Source organism: Solenopsis invicta, chromosome 13 (assembly GCF_016802725.1).
Source record: "Solenopsis invicta isolate M01_SB chromosome 13, UNIL_Sinv_3.0, whole genome shotgun sequence".
NCBI lineage: Eukaryota > Metazoa > Arthropoda > Insecta > Hymenoptera > Formicidae > Solenopsis > Solenopsis invicta.
The window spans coordinates 426,643-448,450 of NC_052676.1; the positions used below are offsets into that span (position 1 = coordinate 426,643).

Consider the following 21,808-nt stretch of genomic DNA (forward strand, 5'->3'; position numbering starts at 1 on the left):
CTTGGATCTTTTCCTTAAAATACAAATTTATTCGTTGCTACCTTTATATAATAAATGTTTAATATAAAATATAGTATTGCATAGTAGAATAAAAAATTGTTCAACACGAGCGAGTTTGCGTTCTTGAAAATGATTCGTCGTTCGGAGGTAGAATGAGCAAAATGCTCTACATCCAAGTATATTCATCTATTTCTTCAGCATATCGGGAATCTAAACGCGCGTTGCCGATGACATACTCGTACTATAGGTTGGTTACAACACTCTGGCGCTCGTGAGGTCACACCTAACAGATACTGTGCATATACATACGCGAGCGTGCACGGGATGACTGGTGTAGGGTTCGATGTAATGCGATTTGCAAGCGTTATCTCGACCCTAACGCGCCATCCGACCTAACATGAATTTCCATAAACACGACAACATCTGGTATTGTTTTCCACGCTCACTCGCGTCCCGTTATTAGCTGGCGTGCCTAATTATCTTCGAAATGCTAACCCAATGCCACGTGCACCCCCGGGACCGATTCCAATTGACTTCCTCTGAGATTGGGAGAGAGGGAAAACGGGGATAGAATGGCACGTTACCTTCCTTTGACATCTGGCGCGGAAACTCGATCGGAAATGCTAACGCGAGTTTTCGAAAGACGACGTTATTGCGGCGAGAACTGTTTGCGAGGAAATGTAATCGATGTCGCGACGACCATGTGGCTTGTGCGACCCATGGGATGAGTTTCAGCAGAGATTGTTCATCACTTTTTTTATCGAACGCTGTACCGCTGCACCGCTACTAGAAACTTGAAAAAAGAAAAATGCTGAGTTGGTTAGGAAAAAAGAGAGATAGCACCGCGATTATAAAATGAAAAAATTTCAAATCTTTAAACAGAGGAGAAAGATGAAGATCTTGTTAATGAATTGATTTGAATTTATTATATTCAAAATGTAGCAATTAGAGATGGACTATAGAGTTATTTATATTTACGTAATGTTTTGGCATATACATCTCATATTTTTGATGCCGGCTCTGAATAGTGTAGTCAGTTGGCATAAATTGCAAACTGATCCTCTAATTACTGATTGAATAACTGGAATTCCTTGAAATTTTGTAACATAATTTAAATATTAATTATTATCAAATAGGTTTAAAAGTATTCTATATTGTTTAGAAGAAAGTAATAAAATAATTATAAAAATGAATGAATCAATCAAATATTTTCACTCGTAGTACTTCAATTTTGCAACCATAAAATAATTAAATACGGCTATATTTAGTAGCCGTATATTTATTTAAAGAGCAAAGTCTATTGCAGTTTTTTGCAGTTTTCTAGTATCCACATTAACGATTGTACACCAATTTCTCTGCTTCAAGTTATTTTTCCGTAATGATTGTTCGAGATTGACGCAGCTTCCGTGTTATCGACCGCGATTTCAATCTTTCTCTTCCTTTCTCTCTCTCTCTCTCTCTCTTTCTTGCGATCGTAAAAAGGGCGGTAGAACGAAATGATTCCTCAACGGAAATGTTTAGCGTAAGCCGGTTTTATCGGCGGAAGCTTGCGCGAGGAAAAGAGGAGTAACGTATTCCCGTAAAGTTTCCGACGTTTACCCCCGTTCGCCCTCAAAGGAGTTCGATAGGACGCCGATCGATACGCCGAGCATTTGAAAGTACGCGAATTTGCGTATCAAACGTGCTGGCGGTTTACGTTGAAATACGAGCGGAGCATCGAAATGCTTTTTTTTCGCGCACTTCTCTTCGTTTCGTCGTCGCCAGGGCAAGGGTAAATATTTTGTCAATGCGCTCGTTACTTGCTTCTGTTCGCTCGTATCAAATCGCGTCTACTCGTGAAGAGACAAGTTCAAAGGTTTTTTCGCTGTCCTCTTTGACAAGTTACTTGTAATCTAAAGAGAGTGTCTTTAATGTCGTAACTGAAAATATTTCTAAATTAACTTTGCAAACTGAAAAAAGACGTAGAAAATCTTCTTTCTTAACGTAACTCTGAAATTAGAGTATGTTAAAAAGCTTACTCTTTAAATGACTGATTTGTAGTGTTACGTTTATACTGTGATCAGTGATTATATATTCACTTATGAATAATCATCTTATGAATAATACACTGATTCTCAATTAGAGAATATTTTAATGAAAATATGCATGTGTTTTGGAAAATTGATGCAATTACGAATCTTTGATATATTATAAGTTCCTAAAATAATAATCTTGAAGATGCAATCTTGAAATTAAACTGATTTGTATTAATTACTCGCAATTGCTCAAGCAATTTCATATAAATTATTGTAATTACGAATTTGAGTTCTTGTTAAAGTTTTTATCTAAAAAAATTTTTTTTTTCATATGATTAATAATAAACATCTCAGTTTCTAAAAGGTAAAAGCACACTTAATAATTCTCTTCATTTTAATATTATTTTTAATATTTGACAAATAAGGCATTTTTAGCCTGCTTTGTTTTGGAAGTGAAATGCCTTATATCCTATCAATAATCACCAAGAGAGCGCTTGCCCATCATTATTCTCTATTCTCTAGGGTCACTCTAAGCTCGTGGTCTCCATTAGCGCGACGAGTCGCACATGACTGCGTAATGTCGTACCGTCCCACTTACTGTAATTCGATTTAAACACCTATGGTTATCCACACTCGCCATTTTCTGGTGACGCCGAAAGTGCCGGCGAGTTCACGCACGCGCTTCCTGTATAGATTTTAATAAGATTTCTCCATGCAGTTAATTCCACGCGATGTTCTCGAATAAAGCGCCGCTCTAAGTGCCTGCAAAGTGCATCCTATAACCTATGTCACGATTATAAAAGTGACCTACTAGCTTCTACGTTCTAACGTAAAAAAAAAATAAAATAAATAAAAAAAACAACACCTCTTCCATCTTGCTTGCATTAATTTCGATATTATGATCGCATCGTTAAAATTATAGATCCAGATGAATCAATGTGTCTCTCTCCCAAAACTTGACTACGCAACAAAGATTTGTGCACGCGTCGTCGTTTATGTAATGAGTATGCAATGATTTAAAAATACAGAAAGCAATTGTGGTCCAGAGTTCCTTGTAAGTCGAACGCTTTGGGGTGAAAGCAAGGGGAACAACGGCAGTTTTCATTGTGCGACGCAACCATTGTTGTATTCCACGCTCGTGCGCTTTATTTGCCGGCCGGAGATGGCTTTTTTGTAGTCCAACGGTGCAAAACTAAATTATCGCAGCCGCGGAAAAACCGTGTCGTGAATATTATGAAATAGATATATCACGCCAAATTGCTATTCTGTCAACCGGGCAAATTGGATTGCGCAGAGGATCTCCGTAAAAACAGTATTGGAAAAAGTGTTTCAAACTGTCCCGATGTCAAATAAAAGTGAATTACGCCTCGCATTAATTTCTCAGACATGACTGTCCTATTTGATGCATATTGATGCACATTTGATGCATATTTTGTCGTATTATTCGTGTACACCTCCATCGAGCTTTAGAAGCTGAGGAAGTTTCTTCCAAGTTGCAAGTTCGATAAGAGCCATTGAAGCAAACATCTGTAAAATTTACAACTGGACATTTTTTTATCATTTCTAAATTTATTTATCTAAGATAAAAAATATTTTATGATTTAAATAGTCAGGTATTTGATGAGTTGCAATCTACAGATTGATATTTTAATACGAAATGTCATTTATGTTTTTCAAAAAAATTGAAGTAAAAATTTTAGTTTTTTAATCATAAATAGAATTTGTATATACAGTTATTAAAATTTGTAATTTTGATTTTTATATTTACAAATCAAATCTATAAATTCTTATATTTACTATTTTAAAACATTAATATTTTAATTCGATTGTTTCTAATTGTAGGAATTTAAGAATAATTCAATGATTCAGCTTATGATAAATTTATTACTGTTAGAGAGAACTTGAAATAAATCATTCAAATGAAGAATTTAATAATTTATTTATTGCCTTACCAAGAGTTATTAAGCCACACATTTTTTTATTATTTATTAAAATTAGAAGTAAAATTGTAAGTTATTAGTATTTGCAATCTTTTTCTTTTATAAATTTTTACAGTGGAGAAACAGAAGTGATCATGTTGTATACATGTCGCTTTATCGACATGTTCTCGTCAATATGCAGTCATACGCATTCCGATAATTTTACCCACGCGAAACAAATCAAACAAACTTCACGTGTACCGCGTGTACCGCGATGCGGCGATGATAATATCGGTCAGGTCAGAGCGAACAGTCCGCCGCAAAGCGATATCGGCTTTCGCGCGTTATCGCTGCCATACTGTTGGCGGGTGGTTTGAATTTTCGCACGGCCGGATATTGGAATGAACATATAGAATATTGCTCGGAAGAAACTACCAAAACTTTAGCACCATGTTAGGTATCTTACATTAAAAAACGATTTGTAAAAAAGTAAAAGTGTGAATTGTAAATGAATTAAATTAAAATTTTTATAAATTGTTTATGTGTGTGAAAAAATGAAATTTGTAGATTAAAATGAAATTAAATTTCCACGAGAGGACGGCAAAAATTGAATTAATAATTTCTTTGAATTTTATATACATAGCGTCTGACATTTGATTTGTGTTTATAATTAATATTTCTCGTATCTGTTATCTTGTATCTGTCAAATAATTTTTTCTAATTTATATTGAATTACAGAAAAATTACTAGACTTAATTTTATATTATATTCTATATTATATTAGACGTAATTTGGTGACAATATGAATTTGGCTGGCTTAAATTGTTCCATTTTGTTGCCACACATTATCTCGCCGCACATTCTCGCCGCAGATTTCGAGGATAATAATTCTCAAATAAAAACATATAATTTGAGATTTAACATAAATGTATCTTGCGTTTCAAAATATTAATGAAATAAGTATATTCAAAACTGTGTAATATATAATTATTGTTAAATCTAATAAAAGATAAATAACGATATTAAATAAGTGATTATGAAATAAGTAATAAAAAATGAAAAAGTTACTATTTTGTTATTAGGTTGTTATTTAATGAATTGTGTCAACTGAATCAAAATTTTAAAATCTTAATAGTTGAAAAAATTAAATTACCAATGTTACTAAAATTATATTAAATTAAATTATGTTTTACATGTCATTATATTTAAACAATATTTTATGAATCATAGAAGATTAAGATTTATCGGAAATAATAAAAATTACATCCCATTTTTTAATTATTAATTATTAATAATTATATTGTTTAACCTGCCTTTTCATTAGAAAAAAAAAACTAAGACAAAAAGACTAGACTAAAAAAAATGCGAGATTCCAAAATACTTCGATGTATATTAGGAAAGCGTCTGCGTCTGTCTGCTAGAAAGTGTGTGCTATCTTCAAAAAAACAGATGATATTAGGATTTGTAAAGACTCTTTCAAAAGTACACAAGCATCAACTGCAATATCGCCAAACCGTTCTCCAGCTTGATTTTAAGTAACATTTTCAATCTTGGAATTCGCCTTATGTCCCATAGGATCTCAGCAGCTACAAAAGACGCGCGCGTTTCTTTACTTTTCTTAACAATCGAGCAAATATTTTGTAATCCGCAAATTCCATACGTACACACGCAGTTCTGATATGAAGAGTGGTTTTTTTTCCAATAAAAATTACACATCGATAAAGCAAAGAATTGATGTGCTAGATTACAGATTTCTCGTGTAGAAACTTGGATCAACTTGTATTTGAACTTACATTACTGTTCAGCAGCTTCTATTCTTTTGTTGCATCTATCCGTTTCGGATTACCATTGCAGCGTCGGAATGTCTATTTTCCATGTGCGATGTGCCGAACTTTCCTCTCTCTTTCATCCTCTTTTATTTTTTCCCACTCTATAAACAGGGAGATTCGGCTTCTCCCTTTTTGAATCTTTGTTGCCTTTTCACCCTTTTTGGTGTACCTCGTATCTGAATTTCTAGTCGTGTTTCCGGCTAGTCGTTTCTCTATCTCGCCCCCACACGCCTTTCCACCTCTTCTTGCATCCGCATTCGCATCTGCGCCACCCCTTCCATTTGCGCGCGCGCTTCTCGCGTAATTATTTCTATCCACGATTGTGATGCAAATTTTTACTGTTTCCCGTCGCGCCGGCCAACTCTCCTCCCTCTCAACTCTCTTTCCTTCTTTTCCTGTTTTCTCACGCGTTTTGTCCCTTGCAGTTCTTACTCTTCGTGTCCCGTAACGCATCGTATTTTATTTCGCATGTTTGTGTCATTGTACAGAAATGTTTTTGCATCCAGTTCTTTGTGACATTACCGAAGCAAGGATTTAGATGTACAGAAGTAAATTAATTAATGTAAGAATACTCGACGTATATAATTAACATGATGTACAATTTTTTATTACATTATATATTCAGAGTGTCTATATAAAGTCTGTATTGGCCTCCCTATATTGTGGAAATGATTTGAAATTACAAAAAAACGTGTAATATGTGTTTAATCATTTCGAGAGGGGCTACTTTTTTAAGGAGAGCGAAGGTATTGTGCAATAGAAACGATCGAACACGTATTTCGCAATTTTTTTATAATTTTGAACCTTTTCCGAAATATAAGAGAGTAGGGACAAACTTTGTATATACATATGTAAAATTTATTATAAATAAAAAGTATTTTCTAAAATGCTACATCTCTTAATAATTTCTTAATATATATTCCTATACTATTTCTTTCCCTAACATTACTATAACAGTTACTTTCAACATCTCTTTCATATCATAATCTTTGTTGAAGAAATATTTAGGGATATGTAATTTCCGTAATCGCGTTGTTTCTTTGGACATCTTGCGGTTAATCCCGGTGGTAAAAGCAGTCTTCTAGCTAGCGGGAAACAGCGTAAAATTAATTAACGCTGTGGTCCACCTTATCGTCAAAGATATCTGCGACGATCGGCACAACGCATCGATATAGCTCCACTATTTTATCAACTAGAATTAAGAAATTTTATCGCTAGGAGTAAACGCTCGTCGAATTAAATAAAGATATCACGGAGCAAAGATGAATACTATATTATCTTCCCACTTGTTTTATTAGATTGCGAATGCACTTCACAGTGCAGCGAAGATTCGCGAAGTTATGTTAATGCGCATTTTCGTCTAGCGAGTTACAAATGCTAGAATTGCCTAAAATTAATCCACCGGAAAAAGACAAGTTTTACTAAATTTAGAATTGTGTACCGTATAGCAAAATGAATTTTGTACCATCTCGGTTTATTCCTAATGAATACATGTCCAATGTAGAAATGGGAAAATTTAATTTTAGGAAATATTTTTACTGGTATAAGCTTACGCGTTGCTTACACACGAATTCTTCCTTTTTTAACTTTCTAGTAAATTATTAAATGAATAATGTTCTTTTAATTCTATTAAAATTACGCGGGACGCCTTGTCAGTTCTATAATCTGTATTACACTATGTACTTGGTAAATACTCTAGAAAGAAAATACAATATTAATTTTTTCGTGCGTGAACATGTACGTATATATAATTTTTATGAATATTTTGCAAATAATAAATAATGAAGAAGGTAAAATGTGTCTATATATGTATTCACACACACACAAGCATATATAAAATTTCTTGAAAGTGAAAAGAGTGAAAAATAAAAATACTTATATGCAAAGTTAAAATGTTTCGGAGAAAAATTCGTATGAAACCGAGAGATGGAGAATTCACCTTTTGCGGCGTACCCCAAATCTTTTCTGTCCAATGCCGGTAATCTCTTTAATTATCCCAGACTATTCTAATTAAACGACCTCGTCATTGCCAGGAAGGCGAGAAGATTTACCAGAAACGACCGCTGCCCGAGAATTCAGTAAACCTTACTTTAGTTTATTGGAAAAGGGCTGTTTTAATCCATCCGAAACTGTTTAATAGTATTGTTGAAGTTTTAGTACAAATGAATTAACAAAGTACCTTAATCATTCGAATAAAAGCATTAAAGTCATTGCATTTGATGTAAATAACCTTGACGATTGAATGGGAATAATTTTTTTCCAAAATTCTCAATTTTTTAATTTTCTTATTTTTAAAAAAATTTACAGTTATTAATTATTTTATTACCACGAGAATGTAAATTGTATTACTTGTGTTTACGTTACTTGACTATTTAGATATAAGTTCCTAAAATAAAATACATTAACACGTTCTCGTTTCCTTCACTGTTTATAGAAGTTTGTCAATTGAATTTAGTAATATGGTACACATGACAAACTCTATAATTAATGCCCTGTTATGAAACATTATCAGTTCCTCTAATTAACTCAAAATTTGCGCGACATCGATTACATGGTTGCGGTTCCCTCAAGATACGCATCCTTCTTCAGGAGTTCAATTTCCGTAACATCAGCTTACTCTCGCAATCTAAGTTCCGCCGTTGAGGCCGATTGTTCCCGCAGTAGGAACTTCGGGAAGCGGATCATCGTCGTCGTCGTCGTCGTCGTCGTCGTCGTCGTCGTCGTCGTCGTCGTCGTCGTCGTCGTCGTCGTCGTCGCTTCGGGACCGTTTGCGTCGTCCTAAATGCAAACGGCATGAAGAATCGTGTGTAGCTTGTCTGAAGCAGTTTCCCCCTGAAGAAGCCGCCATTGCATCAGCATGGCTCTTCAACCGTGAGGGAAGGAAACGCCAGCCGGTGCCGACATCGTGGCTGGATTCGCGCTGTAACTCGCTCTCGTCGTGTCGTCCCGGTATTACACGGCGGTGTAATACGCCGCCGTTGTCTCTCTTAATGAATAATCGCACCAGGGAAATAGTTGGCGACGCGAGGGCGCGTTAAGATGTAAAGATCTTAGGCTTGTGTGATTCACGTTATAGGATCTTATTCCGTTTACACTACAGACATGATAGTCTACTAAAATATTTTGAAAGCGTTTTCGTGAAAATGCTAGGTGAAAAGTGAATTACTTAAAAACGAATCGTCTCAAGAAAACTCATTATATGTACGATTAATTATTTACGCAAATTTTTCTACGTGGCATTATATGTAAAATAAATTAAATAATCAACAAGTTTGATGAATAGCAAATATAAAGACTAACAAACATTATGTAAATAGAGCTCGATATGATTCCCGTCGTCGCGTTATATTCACATAATTCTGAGGTAAATGTAAATATTTTCATCAAGCTCTTTAGAGGGTTAATAAGTATTATGGGATATATATATATATATATTTTTTTTTTTGCTTATACCTCTTGGTGGATCAACGAGAGGTTAGGTTAGGTTATGTTATCCGGGGAAATGAGCACCTCTGATTAGAAAACGTGAACGTGGTGCCTAATGACAATGCTGTCTGGCTGTTAACGTTTCGCTCACCTTCTTGAAAACCCTCTTCTGGGTACTTTCCTTTATAATGCAGCTAGCAGCCATCCTCCATAGTCACCTTTCACAGCCACCCCCTTGTCTTCGGTACCGCCCTCCCCGCACGTAGACATTGAAGCATGGGATGCGAGACGCTGAGAAAGCAGACGCCGGACGAAGCAGGGTGGTTATCGGAGGTGAGTTTGCGCCACCATCGCACAGTTTATTACAGGCTCGTCTTTATGATATTCCAACCTTCAAAAATGCATTAAGCGCACATAAAGAGACCCGGAACGTCGTCCTAGAGTATGCCATCTTTGTCATTGTTGTTAGCGACATTTGCGTCCTGCTGCCGGATGGCCCATCAAACTTTAAAGCGATGTATATCCTTTTCCTTTTAAGGAAAATCGAAGTTCCCGAAGCTCTGGTTGAACCAAGCAAGGAGTTGGGTCTCTGTGGACTCGGATGAGTGAATTTTTGATGACGGAAATAAAATATTTTCGGTTTTAGGAATAAAAAAGACGTAGGAAATCTTTCTTTATTCATATTAATCGAAAATTATATTTTTATAAAAAAAAGTCGTTTCCATCACTTTTACATTTTCTAACCCAACGTCATTTACGATAATGGACTATCAAGAATGAGTCGTATAAATTTTACTTAGCTCTCACAGTTTTTGGAGCAATAACTAAGCATTTTCGCATAATATTGTACGCATAGATAGATAAATAGAATAATTAGTAATATGTTAAGTTGGTAATATTATGGGTGTTACGACGTGGGCTGGGCGATTACACTGATAATTATTTGCTCCGGTAATATAATTAATAGGTACGTGCCATTCCGCGATAATGCCGTTAATAAGTACGTAGGATTCCGTTGATTGAACGTTATAGAATGTAACTAGGCACGGTTGCGCATATTGCTTCGTATCACGTGACATTATGATGTTATAAGCGGCACGGTTATTAACGCCGCGTGAAATCAAATGAACGGTAATAAACCATGCGTCAACGTGCATTATCGCTTAGGTCAGCTTTTCACGTGATTTCGTATCGTACAGACTTAATAAAAAATGTGATGGTTAATGTGGGCAATACTTAAATTAATGGGCGAATATTTCTTTTATTTTAATGGTTTTGAAAACAGTAGTCACGGTCGATTCTTATACTTAAGATCGTTTCAAGTATTGTCTTAAGATGCCATTGAGCAATCGCAGAGCTACATCAGCATCTCGAGATGTTAATTAAGTCTTGAAATAAGAATCAATTGCGAACACCGGCTTAAAGGAATTAAATTTAAAAATATACAATTGAAATTTGTGCATTTTAAAAATTGGACGAGAGTCAAAAAATTGCAAGAAAGTTTTTCCGTGGAATCGTTCTCGTCTTCGCCCTTCTCTCCATCTCGCTCATATGTTTAGGATTTGACAAGCAAATTGAAGAATTTGCGGAAGCATACGGAGCGCAAAACAAGAAATGAAAGCGAAATCCGATCGATCGAATGTCCGGAAAATTACGTTCAAGGGAAATCGCACTCTTACGAGGAAAAACGCGAGGGCGAAGGTGGAAGGTAAAGGAAAGGAAAGGAATGGAAAGCGAGGTAACGAAATGACGCGAGCGCATTTCGATTTCCTTTGAGCCACCGTCGTCGTACGGAACTGTGGGCATCTCGTCTTTCTCAGCCCTTCCTCTTCGTCCTTTCGCTGCCTTTGTCGCTTCGACATTTTATTACCCAAACGCCACCCTCGTCCTTCCGCTCTTTAGAGCGAATCAGGCCTTCGCAGATTTTTCGCGGATCTTGGCAATCTTGTTCGCCAACGAGAAGCAGTTCGTCTTGCGGAAAGGACCCTTCCGTCGCGCGCGAAGCCCTACGAGTGTGCGGGTAAAAATGCGTTTGTGTGTAACATCGCAGAGTTTCCGCGAAAACTTGTACAAAGGAAATTAAAGAATTTTTAAATTATAGAAAGTGATGATTTAATAATTTTAACAAATGTATAAATGCGAAATCAAAATAAAATACAAAAAATGTGTGTACGTGTATGCATCGACTCTTGCAATTTCCTTTTTTCATTATTTTTCTTTTATTTTAAATAATATATTATTTAATTAAATAGTAAGCTATAAATTAGCTTTATTTTAATTTCATTTTGCTTCTACGTGAACATTTTTATATTTTACTGTGCAGTTATAGTTGCATCTTTCTCTTTGGTTATTCTCTTTTCCGCAACGAGCATAAAAGTCCTTCGCAGCGCTGTTTGACGCAAATCAAGCGATTTTCCATAGATTTTACGAGAGTGTGCATTCTGGTGAAAAGGCACGCACCGTATGCGGAAAACCGCAAAGAAATTCTTTCTCGTAACAGCATGCGAAAATCGTGCAAAGGCACGTTTCACGATTGACAAATAGCTGTGTTAATTTTCCCAGTACTGAATTATTCACAAAAGAGATATATCTGGTGGACTTTCTCAATGCAGATATTTGCATTGACGATTCGTTGCAGCTTCCAGAAATATAAAAATAGAATATTATTCTTGAAGGAATGTTCTTATTTCGTTCTCTCTAAATCAAATGATGAAAGTGACGACTTTCGGATAAAATATAGATTGAGTGCTGCACTTGAACTTTTCTATATTGTTTAAGAAGCAACCTAGCGATGTCACAATGATATTTTTCACGTGTTGCATATACGTAAATACAGATGAGATTGCGGTATGTGATTTTTGACAAAAAATTCATTCGCTCGTAAGAATAGCACAATTTTCTGGCGTCAGTAGAGTTATCATTCGATAAGAATGATATCACGACGTATCTAAAATTATTTTCAGTTCTTTTACTAAAATACATATATTTACGCTTGAGCGTGACTAACGCGTTCGGATAGTACGCTCCGCGGTAATCTCATTCGTTACAAATAACTCTCTTTTATCTGGCAGCAACAGGTATCTTTTTAAACACCGTAATGCAATGCAAAGGAATAATCCATAATGGAATACAAAAGCATAGTCCATAGTGGAAAAATCATGTAGCTCTTCAATCGAGGTAATCGAATTTTTAATCTTGTCAGTGAGCTTAAAATAAAGCTATAAGAAGTCTACTTTTAATTGCATTCAGTTTTAGGTGTATTGCTCTAACCACAAGTAGAGAGAGAGAGAGAGAGAGAGAGAGAGAGAATATATAAAGTTGTGGAATGTTGAATCGCAAGTATAGATATAGGTTCGTCATGTACTACATGATTTAATATCTTTTGAAACGCTGTAACTTGTAATACACCAATTTCCTGTTTTCCGCTACAGGATTAAACAGGACTATACTTGATCAATTAAATTCGTCTTCACAATAAAATAGATGAGAGGAAGCATTAATCACGTGATCCTATCATTTCGACATCACGCTACGTTTCCCGATGTTTCTGTCCCCTTTCGCAAGAGCCAGTGTTCGTCTCGTTTGCCTCTTTTTAGGCAGGAAAGGCCGGGTAGACGGGAGTGACATAAAGGGGCTTTTAACTCGAGCGTAATTTCCTTTTGATCGGAAATTCAATATTTTCTTACGGCCGCCGCGCCTTTCCGCACACGTAGCGCGAGTTTGCTGCTTCCTCCGGAACTTTCCGCGTCGTTTCTCGATAGAGGGCGATTAGAATGCGTACACGGAATCGAAAAAGAGAGCACGTCAATTTATGTTTCCGTATGAAATGTCGATGAGCTTGACGTGAATCTAAGCTTCTACCGAGTTAAAAAAATGGTTGCAATTTCAGTTTGCCAAAGCCCTTATTGAACTTGTTCTTTCGTACAGAAATGGAAATTTGCATAAAAATTACTGTAATAACATTCTATCGTATAATCATTTGTATAATCATTTGTACGTAAAAAAATGCGATAATTATTTTAATAATTATTTATCAGATAAATATTATTTTTAAAATATAAGATCTGCTGTTAATCAATAAATCCTAAATGCTAAAAGTCTCATTTGTTATGTATTTTTTACGGATCGATAACAGACTCGCTGTTGCACTGGCGTAGTTATTGGCACTGAAAAACAAGCCTAGTATTAGCATAATAAATCTAGAAACTATCCAAACAGGAAATTGCAAAGTTCTCCAGGCTTGTAGTGCCTGTAGTCGAATTATGTGGGACGTCGAGAAGTGAGACAATCTCGAGAACTAGCGATATTCCGATTATAAACTTATTCCAGGCCTTCGTGACCGATCTCGCGCGATTTATGTCAGATGTATTAAAGTTTTCGTGTTAACGAAAAGAGAGGAAGGTTTATAAGCTACTAGGAGCGACGCCAAGTAACTTCAATTCTGCTGCCGTCCCGTCGCTTGTCTCGCTTTTGCCACGTATAACTCATAGAACTCAACTTTCACGAAAAAGGTGGCTGCTTTGATAGCTCTTGATGTAATAAAATCGTTAAATAGATTTTCGTCAATGGAATTGTAAAATTGAATTATTTTTCTACGTTTTCCACAATTGAATTTAGTACTTGAATTTGTAATGTAATAATTATAAGAATTAATTGCATTACATGTGTATGAAAATATTGCCTTTTAAATATTTTTTATCAATGTTAAAATTATTTATATTATTACTATTATTATTAAAAAATTTTTTCAGACAATTTTTCGTAGTCATTTCGTAGAATATTACGTTACGTATCTTCTTCTTCTTTTTGTTGTAGAAGGACGTATCCTAGAATTACATTCGCCCGATGGTGTTCACGAATGTTGGTTGAGAGCTGCTGACAACACGGAAGCGAATGTCTGGTTCAATGCTTTGCACTCGGCGTTGGCAGCCCTTACCTTGAAAGCATTACGACTGGCCTCAGCACTTCCGGATCCGCAGCAGCTTCAGCACATAGGCTGGTTAGCGAGAAGACACTGTCTTCAGGTAAGAGAAGTTTCCAAACATTCACTCAAAGAAGTATGCTTTACACGGCAACTTCCTAACATACTGTCTTGCAACAATTTATCCAAGAGGATATTCTACACGTGCTATTATTGAAGCTCAACAGAGTAAAGCTCAACAACCCTTTATACCTATATATATACCTATATCGTTTTAACTTTAATATTATATAATTTCTTTATTTTTATGTTCTATATTTTGTATTTCAACTTGATAATTTTCTTAATAATTTTCATAGATAAATTTTTTTTTTTTTTTTGAAAGAAATTGTCCCCATAAATTCTCTTATCTCGCATTTGACACAAATCCGTCTTTTGCATTTGAACCGGCATACAAGTTTGTACAGATTGTCGGTGATCTTTTCACAATGGGTTCGCACAGTCCCTGATAACAAGTACCCGCATGAGCGTGATCGAAGTTATCGATTCTCTTTCACCGAAACACCAACTCTATATCAATTTTTATTTTCGATTTTATAACGTTTTATTGTTAATAAATTTGATTTACTTGCTTCGTCCGTACGTATGGGCAGCAGTTGAGCCGCTTTGTTTCTTCAGTAAAGTATACTACTAGCCTGGGTATATGGAATAATTCAACATCAACTCGACAAGGGCGAACGTAGCTTTCATCAATTGACCTTCCTTCGTCGCGCGCACGTTGTCATATTGCCTGATTACTGTCGCAACCGGTCAAATACGCAACCGTTTGGTTGAGAGAGACGTTGGCTAGTATTTAAGCAACCCGTGGGACGATTTCAGAGGAGGGCGACTGGCAATCAGGCGCGCTAATGCCAATCAATTATGTGCCGGTAGCCGCGTGCCCTACGGCCCTCCTGCGGCGTCCTTGATGCCGCCGGTGCTCGCACAGGGCGGTCCTTTATCAACAAGGCAACATCCGGTGGCGGGCTTCGCGTATTAGTTATCGATTCCTGCCGGTTACATGATCAGTAGATCGATAGCACCGCGCCGTCCCACGTCGATGCTTCGACCGGTCTCACCTCCGCGCCGCCGCCTCGCGCCGCCCCGCGCCGCCCCGCGCTCCACGTTTACCTGCTGCGATCTCTGCAAGTGACACGTCTACAGGAGTTGGATGGCTAGGGCTAGGTTACGTGGAGATGGAAAGATCAACTGTCGCACCTCGGGTATCCCTAGTGGCGATATTTAATTGGAAATTGGATAGAACGGATTTCTGCTCGATGAGGTTCGTGGTTTTGGCAATATATATCATAGTTGGTCAGGTGATGAATATAGAAATATAAATTTCATTGCGATCGATCGTGTAGTATAGTTGACCAGGTGTTTAACATTAAACGCGATTGGCTTATTTTTAATTTAAATCGATAATGTAGCATTGCGGATGTTCCTTGTAGCGTTTGTCTGCGATTCTTTTCCATTCGTGATGGGGATCGATGGTAACGTATAGATAGAGGAGACAATAAAGCTTTTTAAATAGATTCATTATTTATCTAATAGCTATTATCGCATGTTAGTTATTTAATCTTTTAATCCGTTGAAAATTAAATATTTGCGTCGAACTGCGTCGGATGGAACAAATCTGTATTTGATCGAGTATAGAGAAAGAGATGTTGCGAGATAATTAGTTTTTCTAATTCCAAAAAGATTCCAAAGGTTATTCTTTCGTCGTTACTTTTGATCTCGGTGATTTGTTAGCTAGATGCTAATGTAGGCAAATCCCTTACATATCAACAATTTACTACGCACGTTTCGCATCGCGTGAAATAAATATTGCACCAGCTTGTATCTCTGATATTTACTATTAAATCGCCCTACTATCGTTCGAATCTGATGCGAAACGAAATCGCTCGGCGCGGCGTATCGATTAGCGCGCTGGCAACTCCAGTGCGGAGTGGAGTTTTATAGATCGATGATCCCCGACCCGCGTGATCGAGGCGTGTCATTTAATTAACGATGGAATATTTAAGTGGCACTGTTAGTAGCGGAATCCAGCAAAGCGAAGCGAAGCAAGCAAGCAGCGTTTATGGATTTTTCCGGGCACGTGGCGCCATGATCAACTAGCCGAACGAGTTGTATCATTATTTAGAAGCGCGGCTGTTCGCGCTGAGCACCTCGTAAAGCTGGATATTGCGTTTTATGAACAGCATCGAGCCAGCTAAAACGAACGCGGTAAATGCGCCGATCACGCACGGCGTTTTCATAACTGAAACAAAAACGCTGTGAAAAATACTCAAAACCGCCGTGAAAAACACCACGCGACGCGACGCGACGCGACGCGATCCGACGCGACGCGATCCGACGCGACGCTCAGTTCTACTATGTGTTCGTACTGTGTATTCTGCACCTGTACTACATTCTGTCATCCTATTTAATGTCGTCCGCAGTGTGCCGTTACGTCCGCTTAAATCGTCGATTTATTTTATTTACTGTCGGATGTAATCGATTTCCGGCCAGTTCCACTGTCGACAGTTTCGATTCTCGTGCCGGTCGGCCATGTTAGCCGATTATAGTAGTTATCCCTACCTGTTGGCCTATACTCGCTAAAACGTACACGTATTATCCTCGAAACATTTCGACCTTTTTCGGAAACAGTATTTTAGTATCAAGTTAATAATTTATATCTGCATGAATATACATGTAGAAACAACGTCAAAAATTTCCGCAAATTGGCAAATAGAATGACTAATTGTTGCTCCATTGTTTTGCGATATATTTGCCTTCAAGTTTTAAACATTTGTTCGTTCGATAAAATCAACTGACGCGACGCGCGCGACGTACCGTGAATTGGCGAATTTCGAGACATTTCACACAAACGTCAGCTTTCCAAGATCTCTCGATTGCTCAACCGCTTTGACTAAAAAACACCTTCTTACAATAGATTTAATAATATTGCAAATATACTCGCAAATATACTCTTTTTATCGAACCCTCCCTCAGGCGTACATCTCGATAGCAAAACGAAGACTCCAATTTTATTGTACGTATTGTGTGATTTGAGAAACATTGGAATCGATTGTTGGCGATCGGTGCGCGTATAAGTGTAGTGTGTTGCAAGCGAGTTTCTGGTCGGAAGGAAACAAAATGTGACATTTTGCCCAGGTCGGCGATTTGTAGAAGAAGCGTGACGCAAATACGAGTCACGGCAGCTAAGGCTGCAGAGTAAGGGCAATCCGATAAATCCAACAAGTTCACATATTGAATCGGCGACGCTGCCCGAGAAAGTCCAAGCATAGGTGAATGGTGGAATGCCGTCTCCCCTAATCTCGTATATACGACCGCAATAAAGTGTCAATCTCGTAGGAGATACATTCGAAACCCGATCTCGATTGGCACGGCGGTGACATGGACCAAGCGTTTCTCCGAATCGTGATTCACGGCATGGGAACCGACGAAGATAAGACGAAATTGAAATTGCAACGCGAAGATACGAGACGCGAAGATTCTTCTTCAACGTGGATCAAGCTTATAATTTAGCTAGGTCAATCCTAAATCCCCCAATTTAATCCTGAATTAATCCTTGATTCGATTAAGCTAATCGAAATCTTTTACGTACAAATCATCTTTTCTTAATTCTTTTCTCTATTAATTGTTAACTTGAAAATTATTAACTTGAAAAGATTGCGTTTGAAATAATATTTTTAACTTAATATTTGTATCATATTAATTAGAATCATATTAATGTCATATCCGAAATTGTGAATAAAAATCCGAAAGACGAGCCAATTTAAGCAGGATCCTCCGCGAACAGTGTTAATTAATGTGTCACGTGTAATGACTTTCTTTTTATGATTTAACAATCGTCCGCGCAAAAAAGTCGTCGACTAGAGGGGAACAAATAGCGGGAATACATCGAGTGCAAAAAGCGTTAAAATTCCACATCAAAGTGCGTCGATGGCGTCGATTAATTTTGTCGCGTCGTGTCTGCCCGCTCGCGATAAACGAATTTTCATGGAATTTCGGTGTACGGCACTTTCGGAGGAACAGGGACGAGCCATTATAATTTCCATGAAAATCGAACAGACGCCAGGAACGATCGCTTTATTTCACACAACTCCACCCGGATATAAATTCGTTCCCAATCATACTGCAATTTCTGTTTACTCGGTTCTTACGCCCTCCTGTGTTCGGCACGTTGACAGAAGCACATTTAACTGTCGCATTTTTACCGTAAATTAAACGGCTTTCAATGGCTCGAGTACAAATAATGATAACAACGACATTAATTTAGTATAAATATTGATAACGTGCGTCGCAGAAAATTTTATATGATAATTTTGTTATACAAGCGATAATTTATATTTTATAAAATGCTTCACGAATGGAAGGTAATTACGACAGAAAATTTGATATCGTAATTCTTTTCTTAATAATTTCAATTTTATCTGAATAATTTATAGTTACCTTTTATCGTCTTTATTATTACGTGCTCCCGTTATAGTTTTTGTTATTGTCGGATCCTCTCTCCGAACATGGCGGCGAGCTTGAAAGCAATTTGTTCGCGCATTCCTGGCGAGTGTGTTGGCGTTGGATTAAATCTGAGGCCGAGCGGGCATTAAATTAGCCGTTGAAAATTAACGGTACGCCATTTAAGTATATTTTAATTAATCCGAGCATAGAGAGAGACTACAGCCGCACGCTCAGCTTCGCATATTTTTTCACTAACCCGGAGTTAATGTAATTGGGTAAAACTTAATGCGCCTCTCAATTAACCCCTGGATAATAAAACGTCGCTTTGTAATGCCTTTCCATTCGTAATCAAATGTAAAATTAAGTGCCCGCGGATAAATAAAAGCTTGGCTAGCATATGTAGATTCGACAGGAGCATGGGAGATATCGATAGTGCCATTCGTTATTCTGAAAATCGCGGTGGGCCTGTGAAAATTTACGAGAAAATTCTTCAAAAATCCCTAGAGAGGCGTGTTTACAACTTTGTACGATGTCTAACTTTTATGCATAATGATTTGTAATGACTGTATCTTGGACAACAAATTACTATCATAGTATTCTTGCGCAGCACGTTGTAATTTATTGTCAAAGATTGGTACGTATCGTAATATTATATATAAGATATTTAAGATTGTTCAATTTCCCTCTTCCGAACGCTATTATCTCTCGCGAGGAGATAATAGCGTTGTAAAGAGCGACAATAAACTTACTCCTGTCGATGCCCTTCTTTGCCATCTTTCACTCCACCCATCCCCTTTGCTCTCCTCCTTCTCCTTTTTACCGGCAAAAGTCCTCCGTCCCGACAAACCGGAAATAGTTTCAGAGGTCAAGAAGAATAGGACTTAGCGAGGGGAATGCAGAATCAGCATCGTCCAAGTGGAGTAGAGTAAGGGTGCTCTGCGCGCGGGCCAGGCTTTTCCGTTCCCGATCGTTCAAGTCCCACCAATCGGTAGTGTTCCGTCCAGCCGCTGGTATTTATTCGACGTGCCTTTCTCGGAGAAGCTCGCCAGTAACCGCTATTTTAACCCCCTCAACCCTCTCAACCCTCCAATCCCTCCTTTCCCTCAATCCTCATGTTTCTCACGATCGAAAAAGGGGTGAGTCTACGTGCTCAAATACCCACGAATCTTGTGTGCGCGATGCTTTCACACATGTAGAATGTATTCGCCACTTTTTATCACGATTTAGTTGAGACGATTTGGCAATTCAAGTTCATTTATAGTATATGATTTTAAATAAAATATCAAATTTATTTCAATTAATAAAGAGACATCAAAACTTTTTATTACTATAATTATAATATAACAAAGAATAATTAGTATTAGTCTTAATATGAATATCAAGTAAAATAAATTGATCGTGGAATAATTAACATATGGAAGAGGTTACACTTTTACGAAAAAATACACCCAACTGGGCGTTGGCGGTCCGAAATGACACTCAAATCGATGACAATCAACTCCCAAATAAAGTTCCTCCAACTTGAGAGTCAACACTCAACCGCCAACGCCTAGTTGGGTCTATTTTTTCGTACAGGTGATTCTAAAATATTTAATGTTTTCATGTAAAATTTAATGTGTATTTAAAGTATCATTTAATATAGATTACCAGAATTTAGAATTCTGATAATGTAATGCATGCTGAAATGGCTATTAAAAATGGATAAATCCTATAATTATTTAAGATAACAAGATCATTATGTTTCAAGTGACTATAAAAGCTTTTATAACTTTTGTCGAATTTGCACATGTAAATTAAATCCAACAAATTGTGTAAGTAACGAAAAGGCGGATTTATCGGCGGAGTTTGCAATCCTTTCTGTTTTACCGTGGCTCTTCTGGTGAAGTAATGACGCTTTGCCCTTCGATTACTCGATTCCTGAAAGCTCTTTCACATACGGTGCACCCTGCAAAACCGCGGACTGCATCGAGAGGCTCGTTATTAATTAGAACGCGAGCCACTATCGGTCCTCAAACACAGACACCGACGTTCTCCATCCATAATCTTCTCTCGGACCTTTCTACGACCCTACCCCCCCTCCTCTCTCTCTCTCTCTCTCTCTCTCTTCCCCTCTCTGTACTTCACTCTTCACAGTGATGTCCATCTCACTCTCCGCGCGGAAGTGGATAGTGCATCAGCAATGCTAAGCAAACTGCGGCTGGAACGACGGATCAAGAGACGATCGTGTACGTGTTCGTTTGCTAGCGGCAGTGTGCATGTACGTACGTGTGTCAATACCCGTGCAAGTGTATCTACACGATAGCACAGGTAGGTAGGGGATGTGGTATTGGCACTTTTGCGTTTGTGTGTACAATAGATACGTGCTATCGTAAAGTCTGCCAAGTTTCCAGACGAAACGTTGGTACATTAGAGTGAAAATAATTTCAGTTGAATACTCTTTCTTATTGGTAGTGACATTTATTACTACTAAAATATATAATATCACATGTGATTGTAAGTTTGTCTCGAATTGTTTAAAAGTAGAAAAACGAAATAAATTATTCCAGTGCATTCAAATTTAGTGAAAAACACGTTGAAGACGCATTCGAAAATCAAATTCGTCGGTTATTCGAGTTGGAAAAGCGAATGAGGTAAAATCCGGAGAAAATCTCCGGCTCCGTCTGGATGCTTGCAATTTTAATGCGGTCTCATTTCCGTCGTACCCAATTAAGGCGTAATTGAATTGCCAAGGAAAATTAATTTGTCGGTTATGTCCTAGCAGTGGAATCTTCGAGGTCCACCAGTCCTAATACTTTCAGCAATTATGCGTAAATTTGCGTAAACAACTGCGGTCGCGTTATTAAACGATTATCAATTAAGAGTGATTTCCTTTTCAGATGATAAGATAAGATGCGTTTCATCGAAATCGGTTAAATATTTACAAAGGAAGACTCGGAAATATATTTCATAGATTTTCATCTAAATTCACATAGTTATTCTGGCGTGCTAAAAACAACCCCTGTAAATTTGCAGTTTCACCTTTGAGTTTTATCGAAAAATCACGATTTTACGTAATGACGACAGATTGTATTCAGACCTTGAAAAATCGATAGATGTTGAAAAAGAGAGTAATGTATATGTATGTATTAGATTCGAAAACTGATAATTTTTGAGAAAATTAGCGCTCTTCGATTTTAATAAAAAAAAATTGAAATA

At 37.2% G+C, this 21,808-nt stretch overlaps 1 protein-coding gene across 4 annotated transcripts in view; it reads left to right on the plus strand.

Moving 5' to 3' along the window:
* LOC105199583 (beta-1-syntrophin) overlaps nucleotides 1–21,808 on the plus strand; it is a 209,892-nt gene that overhangs the window by 160,507 nt on the left and 27,577 nt on the right. For all 4 annotated transcript variants that reach the window (XM_039456744.1, XM_039456743.1, XM_039456745.1 and 1 more), the window contains one exon: nucleotides 14,005–14,213. In XM_039456744.1, coding sequence (XP_039312678.1) covers nucleotides 14,005–14,213 — 209 coding nt within the window. The remainder of the gene's footprint in view (nucleotides 1–14,004; nucleotides 14,214–21,808) is intronic.